The sequence below is a fragment of the Alosa pseudoharengus genome, unplaced genomic scaffold, assembly GCF_046254945.1.
Source record: "Alosa pseudoharengus isolate Yale_2024_CS ecotype anadromous, Long Island Sound unplaced genomic scaffold, YU_APseudo_1.1 YU_APseudo_1.1_scf_12, whole genome shotgun sequence".
Lineage (NCBI taxonomy): Eukaryota > Metazoa > Chordata > Actinopteri > Clupeiformes > Clupeidae > Alosa > Alosa pseudoharengus.
Genome location: NW_027468587.1, coordinates 40,139,002 through 40,156,772, shown reverse-complemented (window position 1 = coordinate 40,156,772; position 17,771 = coordinate 40,139,002). Strand labels below are relative to the sequence as shown.

At 38.6% G+C, this 17,771-nt stretch overlaps 1 protein-coding gene across 1 annotated transcript in view; it reads left to right on the top strand.

Moving 5' to 3' along the window:
* The window catches only part of ankmy2a (ankyrin repeat and MYND domain containing 2a), a 203,303-nt gene that overhangs the window by 26,050 nt on the left and 159,482 nt on the right, over positions 1–17,771 (top strand). The window contains exon 2 of the mRNA XM_076281231.1: positions 5,251–5,315. Within this exon, the coding sequence (XP_076137346.1) occupies positions 5,251–5,315 (65 nt within the window). The remainder of the gene's footprint in view (positions 1–5,250; positions 5,316–17,771) is intronic.

Genomic DNA, 17,771 nt, shown 5'->3' with positions numbered 1-17,771 from the left:
GATAAATGTGGAAGGGGTTGGGTAGAACTTTTATCTAGTAGGGAATTTAAAACCAGATTAAAATCTCCCCCGATCAGTAGAACACCGTTCGCTTTATCCAAGACCAAGTCAAATATGTTCTTAGTAAAATGTGGACAGTTTTCGTTTGGCGCATACACATTTAACAAAGACAAGGCAACCCCATCAACTGATCCATTTACTAGGACATAGCGCCCATCTTTATCCTTGTAATAGGAATCTATACAGAAATTAAAGGATCTGTTTATCAGAACCGCAACCCCTTTCTTTCTTTCTTTCTTTCTTTCTTTGAAAAGTATTCCCTTTGGATTATTACAGTAAAAGAACAAAAAAGGTTAAAATAAAATAGAGATACCAAGACTCTAAAACCTATTGGTAATGGGTATAACTGACTTGCTGTCCAGAGCATATCAGGGCCATACAAATGAAATACAAGCTATTGACCAGTTACTTATGCAGCACCTCACTTATCTGTTTGAAACCATTTAAGACCAAAAAGTAATTTAAGATAGAAAAAATGTATATAGAGATTAATGGGGGGAAAGTATTGTCCATCCAGGTAGAAAAAAAGTGTCCTTATTTTTCCCCACTCGACTCCCACAGTCAGATGTTATTTTAGTCCAGAGTTTTCAAAAGATTGGCAGAATGCAATAACTCACCATACTCACTTTCAGCCGGAGAGTGATTGAATATCTCTCACCAAGGTCCGCGAAATAGGCTCTTTATCTTGGTTGTGTCGAGTGGACCACCCCAGCTGATGCAGTTCTCTGTCCATCAACTCTGCTTCGGATAGTGTCACGCCGATCCCCAAGTGTTTCAGTTGTTCCGCGGCCTCCCATGCTGAGTTGAAAGTCTTCTCTCCCTTCTCGAGATAGACTCGTAACGTCGCTGGATATCCAGACCTGAACTTGATGCTGCGTTCTTTTAACTGCCGTTTGATCTCAGTGTACTCCATTCGTCGTCTTTGAACTGTCGCCGAGTAATCATTGTCCATCCTGATCTGAGAGCCCTCATACTGCACATTCTTCATATTCCAACATTTAAACAGGATTCGCTGCTTAGTTTGGAAGTGAAGGAACTTCACTATGATGGATCTTGGGGCTTTTGACGCAGACCTTGAGACGAGGGATCTGTGGGCACGCTCTATGCCCAATTCTTCCTCTGCAGGGAGACCGAGAGCAGTCTTCAGTAGTTTCTCTGTGAAGTCGCACATATTGGCGCTGCCCTCTGTCCCCTATTTCACACCATAAATCCGCAAATTCGACCTCCTTGCGCGATTCTCAATGTCTTCACAATGTGCTTCTAGATGGTGTTGTTTACGCAACATGTATGCTAAGAGCTTATCGGTTTGAATGCTTCGGTCTTCCAAGTCACTCACTCTTTGCTCTGCCTCGTTCATTCTCTGTCCACATGTCTGTAGTTGTTCCCTTACGTCCTTAATTGTTTCTTCAAATTTGTCCAATCTTTCAGAAATGTCCCTTCTCATTTGTTTCATTTCAGCTAACACTTCAGCCAGTAAATCACCAGAGTCACCTGTTGCTTTAGCTTGGGTGCTAGCGTTTGAGTTTGTGGAAGCTTTGTTTGAAGTCTCTGTCTTGCGTCCTGTTCCACTCATATTGATCACGCCCTTGGTATTACAGATATGTAAAACAAAAAAATATAAAATATCACTCGAATTAGTTCGTTATTATAGGTTTAGGGGTCCATGGGGTTGGCAGCCTGATCACAATACAGCCATCAGCCAGGGGGCGGAAACGGAAGTCCTCTGCAGCTATATTTCTAATTATGTTTCCCATTGTAATTGTGCAATTTGTAATGTTTTGCTTGGCTGGTGTGCATTCATGGATGATACTGTAGGTGCACCCGCCAATATGACTGTTGACAATGCGCTCTTAAAATAACATATAAACAACTCGCCATAGACTTCTGAACAGGTGTACAATAGCAATTTTTAGACAATGTGCTAAGCCACTCCCTAAGTTGTTAATTGCCACACCCCTGGGCGCATTGTTTAAAAAATAAACATGCAAAATAAGGAATTAGACTTTGCGCCGGGTGGAAAACGAGTTTTACGCCATGCGCCAGGGTGCAAAATACAGCCCTTTGTGAATAACTTTTAAGAGAAAACTCCTAGCTAAAATCTTTTAGTGTGATTTAGGAGTAGGAGTGGTAAGATTGGTAAGAAGTGGTAAGACCATTCGCTCCCATGGATTTGACTATCACTGTTATGCAGACGACACTCAACTTTACCTGTCTTTCCCACCTGATGACTAGTGTTTCCCACCGGATTTCTCCATGCCTTAAGGATATTTCAGCCTGGATGAAAGATCGGCACCTTCAGCTTAATCTCTCAAAAACAGAGTTTTTGGTGTTTCCAGCTAAAACAGCTATTCCCCAACAGATTAACATCCATCTTGACTGAACTTCACTGACCCCAACTAGATCGGCACAAAACTTGGGCATTGTAATTGATGACCGACTTAACTTCTCTGAGCATATAGCTTCTATTGCAAAATCATGTCGGTTTATGCTTTACAACATTAGGAAGATCAGACCTTATCTGACACAAGATTCCACACAAGTTCTTGTTCAGACCATGGTCATCTCTAAGCTGGACTATTGTAATTCACTATTAGCTGGCTTACCCGCTTGTGTAACAAGATCATTACAGCTGATTCAGAATGCTGGAGCACGCCTGGTCTTCAATCAGCCAAAGAGGACACATGTAACTCCTCTCCTAGTTACTCTCCATTGGCTCCCTATAGTAGCCAGAATTAAATTTAAATCTCTCACTTTGGCCTATAGGACACTAACTACATCTGCTCCTAGTTATTTTAATTCAATAATCAAGCCTTACATCCCCAACCGCCCACTGCGATCTTCTGGTGAGCGTATGTTGTGTCGACCAGTCATGAAAACTGGGTCTAATTCCAGACTCTTTTCTTCAGTGGTTCCATGTTGGTGAAATGAACTGCCCAGTGCTCTCCGTTCCTGTGGTAGTTTTGGGTCGTTTAAAGACATTCCTATTCAACATATACTTAGTTGTTTAAGCGCTTATGTGTTATGATTTATATAATGTTGTTTAATTTTAATTGGGCTGTTAATTAATTTGACATTATTGTTTATTATTGATATTCTCCTTAATGTAGTCTTAGCATGTCATTGTTTTTATATTATTGATTGAATTGACATTATTGTTTTATTATTGCCTTTCCCCTTTTTTTCATTGCTTTTTTATTAGGCTATTGATTGAATTGATATTATTGTGTACTACAACTATTCTCCTTACTATATTTGACCTACATTTTAATCTGTTCCCTGTTCAATTTTAAATATTATTATGTTGTTTTGTATTTATGTGTCGCTTTGGACAAAGGCGTCTGCTAAATCCATAACCATAACCAAGATAAAATGCTTTGTGAATACGGCCCCAAATCTATGCATAAATCTTAAATAATATATCTGTATCACTAATGGTTCCAAAACTACAGCCCTTTGAAGCTTCATTTTAAGCATTGTGGTGAACAATCCTTTTTGTTCCAAGATTATTGGCTCTTTTGGTATTTCACACACATTAGTAAAACTATGTGAATAGAAGTACATTTTCCTGTTTAATTAAAAAATCCAATCAGATCAGACGTACAGTATTTTGTGTAATTCCCCCTCTGCAAAGCTCTGAAAATGGCTATAAATTCATTATGTGAAAAGACATCATCACCTTTGAGGGCTTCTCATTCAAAAAGTATGTGACACAAATTCATCAGATTTTTTTCCCACTCATATATGGATTATCATGTCCATGCATTACTTTCGGTTGTTATCATCATCATATTGTCAGAGCTTTTTTTTTTTTTTAATTGGGCTTGATTTAAAAAAAACAAAACATTTTAATCTTCTCTTTCACCACGTGGACAGTTAACAGGATTTTATTTAAATTGTACCATATATCATTCGGTATGTGAGTATCATCTGTCCAAAATTTGGGTTTGTTGCGGAGTTTCTTTATTGAGAAGATTTTTGAAAAATATTGTTGATAGTTGAATTGCTCCAAATAATTATAATGTTGCAATAATTATTTGGAGCAATTCAACTATGAACCATAAACTGTGTGTTTAGATTGGATATGTGCAGCAAACAAGTGGCTTTCTTACTCGTACATTGACTTGTATTGTATTAAAAGAGCACCACATGTGGTGCAAAGTGGTACTGCAGATCCAGTACAAATTCAGTGAATTTTAAAAAAAAATAATGTAGTATTCTTTCGCACTACTACAACAAAAAAGTCGGATTTACACATTTAGGTAATAAGGAATAGAAATGTGTCACAGACCAATTTTCTCATCCTCCGCTACAATTTTCAATCATTGTTTGTCAACTTACATTTTGTACATTTAAGTAATTTTGTTGGAAGGAACAGTATTTACTGGTTTTGGATCATATGATTGGGCCATAAACGGCCACAGCAACAAAGAGGATTGGGTTAAAGGGTTTGTTGGTATTTGTCGGTGCCTGCATTGGGGTGGGATTGCAGTTTGTCTGATTACATTGTTGATCAGATCATAAATAGCCACAGCAATGAAGAGAATCAAATAATTTTGTGGTATTTGTTAATGCACTCATCTTGAGTCTGGAGGGGGTGGGTCTGGGACGTCAGATACCACTGTTGAGCCTTCTGGAGGTGTTGTGAGCCTAATTCAACTAAATGCCTATGAAGGAAGGTGCCTGCTTGATAACTCCAGTGAAATGCTCTTGAAGGCTGTTTTGTTGGTGATGTTTTGTTAGTGATTTGAGCTGTGTTAGTGATTTTTGAAATTGGCCGCTGTGTGAAATCTCCTAACTATATCACTAGGAAATTAACATCTTTCCTGTGTATGAAATTAAAATACACTTTTTATTTTGTGATATATTGTGCATATGACGCAAAGCCATATTGAAAATGTTTCTTTTCTCCATTAGATAGATAGATAGATACTTTATTGATCCCCAAGGGGAAATTCAAGAATTAGCATTAGCTTTTCCATTTTAGATATGGCCATTGGCCATGGAATACTGGATGGTGATAAAAGTGAAGCGCAAATGTGCATTTACGCAATATGCCCCATGTGGCCATAGGTTCCAGTGATTTAAGAACAGTTAATTTGGTTGTTTTTATGATGATTTTTTTTGGGTTGAACATACCTCCAATATACCTATTAAGATTTATTGTTCCCATCATGTCCCATCATTTAACAGGTAACGTTCAGGAGGCTTCGCGACTGTTGGGTTGTAAAGATGTGCGCGTCAACTGTTTGGATGAAGTAAGTAGAACGTTATCATTATCAGCTGTTTCTGGGAGGATTTTGTTTTTCTTCAGAATTAAAAAATATAATTATAAAAAAATATATATAAATATAATAATAAATATATAAGGGTAGATGACAAATAGCAGAATTCAGACTGTCCATGTGTCACACACTTATAAAAAATGGCAATTGTTAAGAATTGATATGGAAATGTTGTAGGTCTGGTAGGTTCAAGTTCTGTCATATTAAATTTATTGGATTTGTATTTAACTTTTGACTTAAAATAATCATCCAAACATAAAAAATGTCATATGGTGTGACTGTCCACCATCTGTGCGAACTTCCTAAAAAGCGCGTATATCCATAAAAAGTATAATTACTTTAAAGTTTTACCATGCATATAAAATATTTGTATTTTTTTTACAACCAAAGAAAGTTTTGATGTTTATGCATGCTGTCCAACTAAGTTATAATCAAATATATTTTGTATATATATGTACTATATTGTATATTTTGACCGGGCATTCATTTGGACATTATTATTGTGAAGAGGACCCTGCTTAACCAGGAAGTAACAATAGAATGTCAGGAGTAATTGGCATGGTCAAGAGGGGAGTTTTGCTTTTTAGATTTTTATATAAAAAGCTTTGAATTGGACATCATCAATCGTGGCCAAATTTTAGTGCCTTATGGTGTGACATCATTTGCCTAAAAAGTAGCTATTTTTCACAAATATTCTTCATGAATTCTTAAAAAGCACTGCTGCCATGTGGTCAGTTGCATGCTAAATAATAGTTAGCTGTATTTAACTGTCTAGAAAATTAGCTTAACTGTCAAAATGTCATATAGTGTGACGCTGCATCATATGGTGTGACAGCTTTTTTCACGCAAAAAAAAGTCACACTATATGACATTTCTGTCACACCCTGTGACCAAATTGCATTTTTACATAAAGGTTCTTGTAAAAACATGTTTTAAATTCAGATATTATGTTTTTTTGTTAAATCTGTGATAATTGGGAAAAAATGTATCTGTACAATTCATATTTCTCATACTTTTTTCTTTTATGTTACCATGCGATGTAAGTTTAAAAAATAAATACTAAACTTTCATCTATTTTGCTGTTACACCCATACACCATTCATACAGTGACTTCAAAATTCATTGTTAATGATTCTATAGTCATTAAAAACCCTGTTTTGCTCTGACACATGGTGGAGTGGTGCAGTTCATCGTATGGCGTGACACCATGTCATTTGGTGTGACATTAAATAATGTCACAAAAAAAGACTTTAATTGAAAAATCATTAAAACATCAATAGCACACAAAGGAAATGGTATCTGCAAGAACCTCAAGAATTTTGAGTGAGTTATATCAGAATTAAGCTAAAATATCTGGTTACACTTAGGAGCATTCTCCACCTTGACAAAATAACTTGTTAAATGTTAGGTTTTTCTTCTAAATATTCACAAGGAAATGTTGCATATCAAAGCAAACATGATTAAAATGTACAGTGACATAAATTAAAGTAGAAAAAAGTATCTAATTTTCATTTTATTTCAAATTATTTTAAGGTCACACCATATGACAATTTTAGGCACTAACATGACAAATTCACATATAAATATATATTTCACTTTAAAAAAAAAAAAAAAAAAAAAAGTATATTAGTCAAGTTTAGAGATACAGCAACACATATAAACACTTTTTAGGGATGATATTTGAAGTTTTTTAAAATTCCTTTTTTCAGGCTTATTTGTCATCCACCCATATATATATATATATATACAGGTGCTGGTCATATAATTATCATGAAAAAGTTTATTTATTTCAGTAATTCCATCCAAAAAGTGAAGCTTCTATAATGTATACAATCATTCCACACAGACTGATATATTTCAAGTGTTTATTTCTTTTAATTTTGATGATTATAACTGACAAACTAATGAAAACCCCAAATTCAGTATCTCAGAAAATTAGACTATTGTAAAAAGGTTCAATATTGAAGACACCTGGTGCCACTATCTAATCAGCTAATTAACTCAAAACACGTGCAAAGGTCTTTAAATGGTCTCTCAGTCTAGTTCTGTAGGCTACACAATCATGGGGAAGACTGCTGACTTGGCAGTTGTCCAAAAGACGACAATCGACACCTTGCACAAGGAGGGCAAGGCACAAAAGGTCATTGCTAAAGAGGCTGGCTGTTCACAGAGCTCTGTGTCCAAGCACATTAATAGGAAGGCGAAGGGAAGAAAAAGATGTGGTAGAAAACAGTCTACAAGCAATAGGGATAACCGCACCCTGGAGTTGTGAAACAAAACCCATTCAAAAATGTGGGGGAGATTCACAAAGAGTGGACTGCAGCTGGAGTCAGTGCTTCAAGAACCACCACGCACAGACGTATGCAAGACATGAGTTTCAGCTGTCGCATTCAAGCCGCTCTTGAACAAGAGACAGCGTCAGAAGCGTCTCACCTGGGCTAAAGACAAAAAGGACTGGACTGCTGCTGAGTGGTCCAAAGTTATGTTCTCTGATGAAAGTAAATTTTGCATTTCCTTTGGAAATCAAGGTCCCAGAGGTCTGGAGGAAGAGAGGAGAGGCACAGAATCAACATTGCTTGAAGTCCAGTGTAAAGTTTCCACAGTTAGTGATGGTCTAGAGTGCCATGTCATCTGCTGGTGTTGGTCCACTGTGTTTTCTGAGGTCCAAGGTCAACGCAGCTGTCTACCAGGAAGTTTTAGAGCACTTCATGCTTCCTACTGCTGACCAACTTTATGGAGATGCAGATTTCATTTCCCAACAGGACTTGGCACCTGCACACAGTGCCAAATCTACCAGTACCTGGTTTAAGGCGAGACACGGCAGGTGAAAACATCGTTTTTTCATGCACTGGTCAATTTCGAGATTTTGAGCTAGTCTGTTACCTTAGCATGTATTCTATCACACTACTACAACAAAAAAGTCAGATTTACACATTTAGGTGTTTATTTCATTATATTGTGTCTACTCGCGCCTGTATATTTATCCTAAATTCAGCGAAAGTTAGCATTCTAACCTTGCATGCACTCCCGCGACTGTGACCCAAAACATATCGGGCTCTATTTTGCGTCCCAGCGCAATTGACTTTGTATACTCGCGCTTTTGTCTTTCCTATTTTGCAGTCAGCGCATATTGGAATTTTCCCTCCACAGGTACATGCCTGTAAATTAGGGAATTCGATTGCGCCCACGGGGGCGGTTCAGCGAAAAGACGGGGCGTGTTCCGGCGCAAACGTTCACTGTTGATATTTTGCAGTTTCAGAAAACAATTCCGCCACAGACCAGGAACTCCCTGGTCTAAAGTCTGTGGCGCAAATACAGATGCTATTTTAAGGGCGCATGCATGACCACAGGCCTGCATGAATGAATGCGTTGCACACCAATCTACAGACACCCCCGTGCACAGACGGAAACATTCAAAGCCATAATATTTGTCCATTTCCCGGTTTTGTTCGTGCATTGGTGACCTAAACATTTAGTAGCCTATACAACATCTACATGCAATATCTTTACAACAACAACGCCTAATTATGACCTATTAATTTGGACAACTTAATACAGCCCTATAAAGGCTAGAGTTACCTTCAGTTTTGTACCAATTTACCGTTGTGTATGGCTTTAAACATCGCGTGCGCTTTAACATCAGCCTAAGCATTATTCTGCGCTAAGGTTTTAAGCACCATAATTTTGCCTACCTTGTTGTAGCCCATCTGAAATAACTCCAAGCTTTGTTATGTTCCCTCCATCCTTTCGTTATTTTCAAAAAACGTTTTATATCCATGCCTTGAAGTCTTGAGTTAGTGAATTAGCTTAAATCAGCTTTTATGTGCTGTTAACCAGCAACCATAGATAGTACAAGAAAGCAGCAAGTATGGCTACAACTTCTGTAGTTGCTGCATCCATTCATTGTTATTCTCTCCTGCTCAAACAAATGTTGTGCGTGCATTAAGTTGCTGATAACGTGTTTACAAACTCTACTTAACAGAAAATATTGTAAATAGCCTACTGTCATGCAGTTAATGGGATACTGTGCAGAGTTTAAAGTTAGGTCAACTTGGAAACTGTTTCTCATTATTGAGTTTGCTGAGGGTAAGGAGCCTTTGCTTGGCCGCCTGTGCTGCGCAACAAACACTTCGCTCCTCTCATCTATACATCGTAGTTCCCATTTCTGTAAACCATACAATTTCAAAGAAAAATATTACCACTCGAGGGAAATCAGTGTGGTGTCCATTAAGATGTGAAAAAAATAGACATACATCTAGCGTACACATTTCACGAATCACGGATGTGTTGATGACATAATTTAGGAAATATTAGAGGACTTAAGGAGACGTGATGTTGAATTGCCCCAGCGGCAGCACGGGAGAGCATGTTAGATTACATTGTACATTGCAAAAATATCACCATGCATTCATAACCTCGTGATTCAGTGAGAGTGATCCCAAAACATCGGAAAGTATGTCTTTGTGACAATTCTGCATTACATTTTGTCAAGAGGAAAAATCAATAGCTAACTGTTCCCAACTGAACAGTGATTATATAGCGCTGTGAACGCTCCTGGCTGCGCCTGGCAAATACGCCACCATAATAGCAATCAGCTATGGAACAAGCGTGCATGCCTGTTGTTAAAGGGAATGTGAGATGACGCTCTGATTGGTTTATTGCACGTTACGCCCAAACCACACCCATGATTAATGTAGCTACTTCAGACCACCCCATTTTAGATTTGCGTCGGGCGCAACAGTCAATATCCTGCCGGTAAAATAGCATCAGCGCCCAAGATCCGCCCACAAAGTCACTTGCGTTTTGCGCGAAGACACTTCCGTTTCAGACCATTAAAATAGGGCCCATCGTGTGTAGTACCGTTGGAAAGCTCTGTTTTTCCTGTATCACGCTATGTGATCCATATATGGACACTTCCTTTGTATCAGCAATCAATCGCGAAAGTTCAAAGACGAGTCTAGGCTGAGAACGGAATCTCATTGGCTGTCTTTCAAGGCTGTTTTCTCAAAACGAGTTTCCTCTCCCACTCTGAGCAAGGAAACTCCACTTCAGAAGCACTTACATACACCAAACTTTCTAGACTTATGCCTAACTATATTTCGAAGATTTTTACAGAGGGGTTTGTTGATATATTATTCCTAGCCTGACTTACATGACATTTTATGCCTAAAAACATGGCAAAAATCGATTTTTTTAGGGCTATTGACATCATATTCTGATTTACAGGATAACTAAAGTAGATATTCATAAATCCCTCTGTAAATTTTTCCCCATCTAATATTTTTATTACATATTAATGTAAGTAATCAACTGGGTAAGTTTCATAGTGATATCTGCTTGTTACAAATTTGACCCTATTCACCTGTAGTGTCTCGCCTTAAGGACCATGGTATCCTAGCCTAGAAATCTAGATGCACCCTAGCGGCGGCAAATTAATTTGCTCAGCCTGTACGTCTAGTATCAAACCATAGGGATTTCGCTGACGCCGTGGACCTCATCCAATCACAGCGCTCTATTTTGTTAGAGAGTCTTAAGGCGGGCTTAACAGGATAACGACAGTCCTGCGACGGTGAACAACAAGGAAGGTGGCTATGGCGAACGAAGAGCAGTTGTTTGAATCAGCGTTGGCGTCAACTTTGATGGAGTTGGACTTGTGCTTTTCTTTGAAAGTTGAGCAACACAATGCACTTAAGTCATTCCTTTCGAAGAAGGATGTATTTGCCGTTTTGCCGACCGGATACGGATATGGTCGTAGTGCTGGCCTATTGCATACCTAGGCAGTTTGAAAGACAATTCTCTGCCCGGCCCTTGGATTAAGCGAGGTGAATGGTTCGATTCCAGACTATACATTTCAATGATATAGGATGGCCCGCCAGGCTAATGGTATCCCTGTTTAGCCTAGAAATCTAGACGCACCCTAGCGGCGGCAAATTAATTTGCTCAGCCTGTACGTCTAGTATCAAACCATAGGGATTTCTATTGGCTGACGCCGTGGACGTTATCCAATCACAGCGCTCTATTTTGTTAGAGAGTCTTAAGGCGGGCTTAACAGAAAGACGACAGTCCTGCGACGGTAGCAACAAGGAAGGTGGCTATGGCGAACGAAGAGCGGTTGTTTGAATCGGCGTTGGCGTCAACTTTGGAGGAGTTGGACTTGTGCTTTTCTTTGAAAGTTGAGCAACACAATGCTTAAGTCATTCCTTTCGAAGAAGGATGTATTTGCCGTTTTGCCCACCGGATACGGTAAAAGTTTACTTCCCCGTTCACTGTTTTCATCGATCTGGCCACGTCATCCTGCTCTTTGTTCTGATTGGTCGTAGCACTGGCCTATTGCATGCCTAGACAGTTTAAAAGACAATTCTCTGCCCGCCCCTTGGATTAAGCGAGGTGAATGGTTCGATTCCAGACTATACATTTCAATGATATAGGATGGCCTGCCAGGCTAATCCGTGTTCTTAATTGGCCAGCAAACTCGTCTGACCTATTATGAAGAGGAAGATGCGATACGCCAGACCCAACAATGCAGAAGAGCTGAAGGCCACTATCAGAGCAACCTGGGATCTCATAACACCTGAGCAGTGCCACATACTTTTCATGTTCATACTTTTCATTTGGCCAACATTTCTAAAAAAAATAGATACTGAATTTGGGATTTTCATTAGTTGTCAGTTATAAACATCAAAATGAAAATAAATAAATATTTGAAATATATCAGTCTGTGTGTAATGCAGGGATTCCAGGGTGAAATTGGACAGGGGGCCAGATTTTTTTCAAGTGAGACCTCAGGGGGCCGGATTACATTTTCGGACTGAAAATGCCAAACACATGGATAGGTATGCTATTTGAAATTATTCATGAAGGCCTACACATTAAAAAGAAATTCCATTGGCACCAAAATAGCCTCACAATGAGCCCTACAATTACATAACCTAAAGCAGGAGACAGTTACCCTCTAAAAACGTTTTCCTATCCATGCAAGTAGCCTACATTTATAAATTAGTAATGCAACAAAATAGACTAACCAACAAAACACATTTCCTATAAATAACACAAGTGTTACTTTTATTATATTTATTGAAGGCTTGCACTTGAAAACACGTCAATGCATAATTAGGTCAATTAAAAGAAGGCCAGGCCAAGTAGGCCTAAACGAGTCACAGAAAGTAAGCGCCAGAATAAAGTAGTCCAACAATAGGCCATGTGATTGAATATCCAGTAGGAATTAGTAAAAAAAAAAAAGACACCTTTTAACTTTCTTCAGCTTGTCCATATCGGGGGACAGTTTCTGGGCAGTGGCTATTTAGCCTACATAACATCATTCAGATGTCCGTGCGTCAGGCGGTTTCGCACTTTCGATTTATTAATAGTCATCACGGAAAAGACCTGCTTACATAAATATGTTGTCCCAAACATACATCTGCACAAGTATTTTACCTGCAAAGGCTGTGAGCATTTGGTACTGTGGTGGCAATGATTGATCAAATGATTCGATTGCAACAGATACATAGTAGGCTAATCCTTCGACGGTGCACAACACTGCAGTTTTATCAGTTCCATTTGGATCGCCTCTAGGACCTCGGAAGCGTCAATCGTGAATGGAGAGCAAAAAAGCGCAAAGTCCTTTTCCAGTTCAGCAAAAACCATGAATCGATCATGCCTGAATCCGGAAAGCAAGTTTGTGTAGCCTACTTGTCCATACTCGATTAACAGGTTGAGATTTTAGACAAGGGAAGTGGGCTGCATTGCGCTTGGAGAGCTGCGTCTTCCATAACGCCAGTTTACTTTGAAAAGCAACACTATCCTAATACTTTGTAACGAGTTTGATAACATTTCGATAGCGACTAGTCTACCGTCAGCACGATGCTGCAGCTGAGGCGGGCAGCAGCAACAGACCAACTGACTGATTCCACCGAAAATTAAATAAAAATAAAATAAAAAATATATTCTATTATCACCCGCGGGCCGTAACCCTGGCATCCCTGGTGTAATGAATGAATATAATATACAAGTTTCACTTTTTGAATGGAATTACTGACATAAATCAACTTTTTGATGATATTCTAATTATATGACCAGCACCTGTATGTGTCAACTGTATAAATCGTTGATACAGGCTACTAAGAAAAGCATGTAGGTCACATCAAAAATGCAATATAACCACATTGCTAGGAGGTGTTTCCTTCCAAAGAGGATATGTTGTGTATTCTACAACATTCTAATTACAGTTTTGTCAGTATTTGCTGAAGAATAATGCATAAACAACCCTCATTTTAACATCTCATTTCCACCAACTGGATTTTCATGGTCTTTTACTATGGTGTTTAGATCACTAATTGAAATATAAAAATGTGAAAATAAATTCTGTTGCAATTAGTTTTGGGTCAGACCTCACTTTGCCTGGACTATTAGCTCCGTTGTGGTATTCATGCAAATTAGCTATACGTAATTACATTATGCCCTGTTTGCCCATGTTAACAAACAATTAAAAAAAAACTTGTAATACATTTTTTGTTTGTCTTAATGTAAGTAATCAACTCAGTAATTTTCATGGTGATATGTGAATAATTGTTTCCCCCCTATTTGCGTGAGAAAAATACTGTATGCGCATGAATATAGGGTATATTTGGGTCTTTTTCGAAACTTTCCCCTATTGGGATTCTTCAGGGCATTTTTCCCCTTACTCAGGACATATTGAAGATAAAAAATCAGTTAAGTTTTCAATTTGTTTTTGCAATTTGTTCAACCTTTTTTCATAAAACTAGTTCAGTGCCCATTCAAACATGCTATTCCTGTAGCCCAATTACATGCCTGCAGGTAGGCCTGCTTTGAAAATAGAATAGGGAAAAACATAATTCCAGGTAAGCATTCAATAATGAATAGGCCTACAGATAATATAATAATATAATAAATGTGAAGTGAGCAGAATTTAAGCATGGCTACATGTGACATTTTTTACAAATCAAAATTACATAATCCTAACAGCTGTTTTGAGTCAAGGCTATATGCTTAGCCTATTGAATAACTTGATGATAGAGAAAACAAACCATTTTGTGGAATGATGCATCATATGAAATTTGCAACAGTGTGACTCAAAAACAAGTCTCTGGTGGCCTATAAGTGACATCACACTCTGTCTGCCACTCGTTGCTTGTCGCTGGTTATGCTTTGCATGTGTGGCATTCTGAGACGTTCTTTAATTCGGGACCATTATCGCTCGTTTCAATTTAAGACCTTGCAGTTGGAAATGTCGTTTGCTTATTCAAAGTTTAAAGACAGTTCAAAGTAGCCTGGGCTATTCGAAGTGTCCGTTTATTGCACATCATTTTTTACGTCATTTTGAAGAGCCACTGCATACCTATGTGTCTTGGTGTGTTGTTGCAAAATCCGCAGAGTTCACTTGTCAGACATGTTAAGTTTTTACCCGTGTAACCTACACTGATCCAGCTCTGCCAAAGCCCTGCTTCTATCCTCACTGGTAGTTTACAGTACAGTGGTGTGTGGGAGGGGGAGTGGCTAGCGGCGAAAGCCAATGTGCTTTTACCGATATATTTAACGATATCTTTGCATTTCTTATTCAAACAACGTCAAATTTGGCACTGCACTTACTCATGCCCATAGCAAGACACCTGCTTAAGTTTGAAATCAGTCTGACAAACGGTCAGCGAGATATGCGTGCCACAGACACACAGACGCTTCTTGCTTTATAGATAGATGACTGGATTACAGTATGCCTATTGAAAGTAATAAGCTTAAGACTAGGGTTGGGTATCGTTTGGGTTTTATCCGATACCGGTGCTAAATCGATACTTTTAAAACGGTGCCGGTGCCGAAACGGTGCCTGAACCGGTACTTTGTTTTTAAAATGTTTTAAATTAAAATGGTCTAAAGCATGAATTGCTTTTTTTATTGATGAGACAAATTTGAACATGAAATTGAACTGTTATATTCAATTTACTATCAATATCTCATTGCTCCTATGAATAATACATTTAAATGTTAAAACAGCTTGCCATGCATGCACACACAATAGTAAGCTCTGCTTTCAAGTTTACCCAGTGTAGGCGGTTTGCCATAAGGCATGTTAAAACCGCTTGCCATAAAACTGCCAGGTCATGGACAACGGCATTTGCAAGCAAGCTACTGTAATTTAACAGGGACTCTACTTTCCAGTTAATTCAGTGTGTTCCCAAATGCTTCAAGAAATTGTATGTCTTAACCCATAACATGCAGTAGTTTTGAACATGTTAGGCTACATTTTGGTGTTGAAGTGTTAAGATTCCCAGCGCTAGCCAAGTAGGCATTTTAACAGCAACTATGGCTATGCGCTAACACAGTGTTTTTCAACCTTTTTTGTGCCACGGCACACTTTTGACACTTAAAATGTCCCACGGCACACTAACATCCTGTGTGAAGAAAAAATAAACATACCATAGCCTAAAATTTCAAATAATACACAGATATGGCCTTATTATGGCTTCTATGCAAGACCTGCTCAATAAAACAAGCGCCCTCTGTTTCATTTGTAGGTGACTATATCTAATTTAATTGTTATGAACTGGATATGTGATGCAACATCTTTGATGCAACAGTTGCTTTTCTGGACCAGTGAGTGACATTTGGGTAATTTTCTGCGGCACACCTGATGATCTCTCACGGCACACTAGTGTGCCCCGGCACAGTGGTTGAAAAACACTGCCACCAGTCAGCTGAGTTTAATTAGCGATAACGTACGGAGATGGTTTCGTAGCCTCTTTGACAGCTCAGTGACATCAGGTATGTAACCTACATATATGTTTTTGCCAGCTAACTTTTAAAATGATCTTCATATTCATTGTGATGCTATATGGACCTCATGCACATGAAAGATTAATATAATGCCATTATGTTGTTTAACACACCGTGAAATAAAGTTTTCACCTTACAACTTTGCTGATAACATTTCAAATAAATGTCAGTTAGCGCATTAGCAAGGATATTGTGTAACGTATAGGCTAGGCTAGCCTACTGTTGATGTTTCATAGCCTTTTGCTTGTGTGTAGTTAGGCCCACTGCTAGATTTTGACAGGAGCTTGCGATATCGCTTTAAAGTAAGCTACTTGGGCTCACGCAAGCTGTCAAACACTGTCCACTCATGTGGTGCACCCCTCTGGTTTCCATATGTTAGCTAACTGTATCTGGATGTGTTGCTATCAGAGCAAGGCGTTAGAGATGGCGCATGACATGCAGTGATGCCTCGTATATATAAAAAAAAAAACGCTATTTAAGCACCGAAATGAGGCACCGAAATCCACGTTGTTATTCGATGCAGTTACTACCGTTTGTGTCGGCACTGGTGCCATATTAGAGCCGTGTTTCGGTGCCCAACCCTACTTAAGACACATTAGCGCTTCAATTAGCAAAAGCAGTTTAATAGCCACATTAGCGCCTCTATTAGTCCTTGTGAGAAATGCATTTGGTCCCGATGCTGCAGAGAGCCATCACCTATGCAATCACCTATGCAATCACCTATCATCAAATGCGTTGCACATTCTCCTCAATTTCATTTGTATTATGAACTGCCTTTGAATCTAGTTTGATAAGTTGATAAAAAGTGTCGAGACGCTAGCCTAAGAAATACATGCATTTTCGCCAGATGAGTACAGTACAGCCAGTACAGACGAATAGACAAAATGTTTTGTGGTGCGTCGGAAAATGAGACATTTTATTTTATTTTTTTTCCTGAAAAGTGGGGTAGCTACTGACCTTGTGACCTCATGAGCTAAACCATTAATGAAAGCAAAACGAACATTTAAATGAAACGGCCAGATGCCTCTCCATAAAATAACAAAGACACCTTCATAAACAATAACAATAAAAATTGTGAGACTGCCTGTCGTTTGGAGCAGTGTATCGGTAGGCTATATTAAAAGCAGAAGGTTTTCAGTTTGCTTCGGGATTTAATTCACTTTTGGATGTGGATTTTGTTTGATTATAGTGCTAAATGTTGGGACTGTCGCAGGAAACGTACTGTAGGCCTATCAGCCATCAAAATGAAAGCTCATCAGGGGGTAATATTGTGGAAACAATTGAAAAAACCTTGTATGGTCCATACTAGGGATCGACCGATATGGATTTTTTTTCCATCAGCCTAAGCCGATGACCGATACAGGCTGCCGATTTTCTTGAGCCGATATTTGGAGCCGATACTGCTTTTATTTTGCTCCCTCAATTTACATCATACAAATGACACATAATTACACAAATGATGATAACAAATGTTATAAGTCTCAATTTAAAAAAGGAACATTGAACTTATGGATGGGTGCACTGAATATGGTTAACTGTGCAAAATGCTTTCATCAACATCTTAAAACACAGCCTTGATGATGCATTGCTTGCTGACATATTATAAGACATAATTCAGGTCATCACAAAATGTCCTTTGTCAAC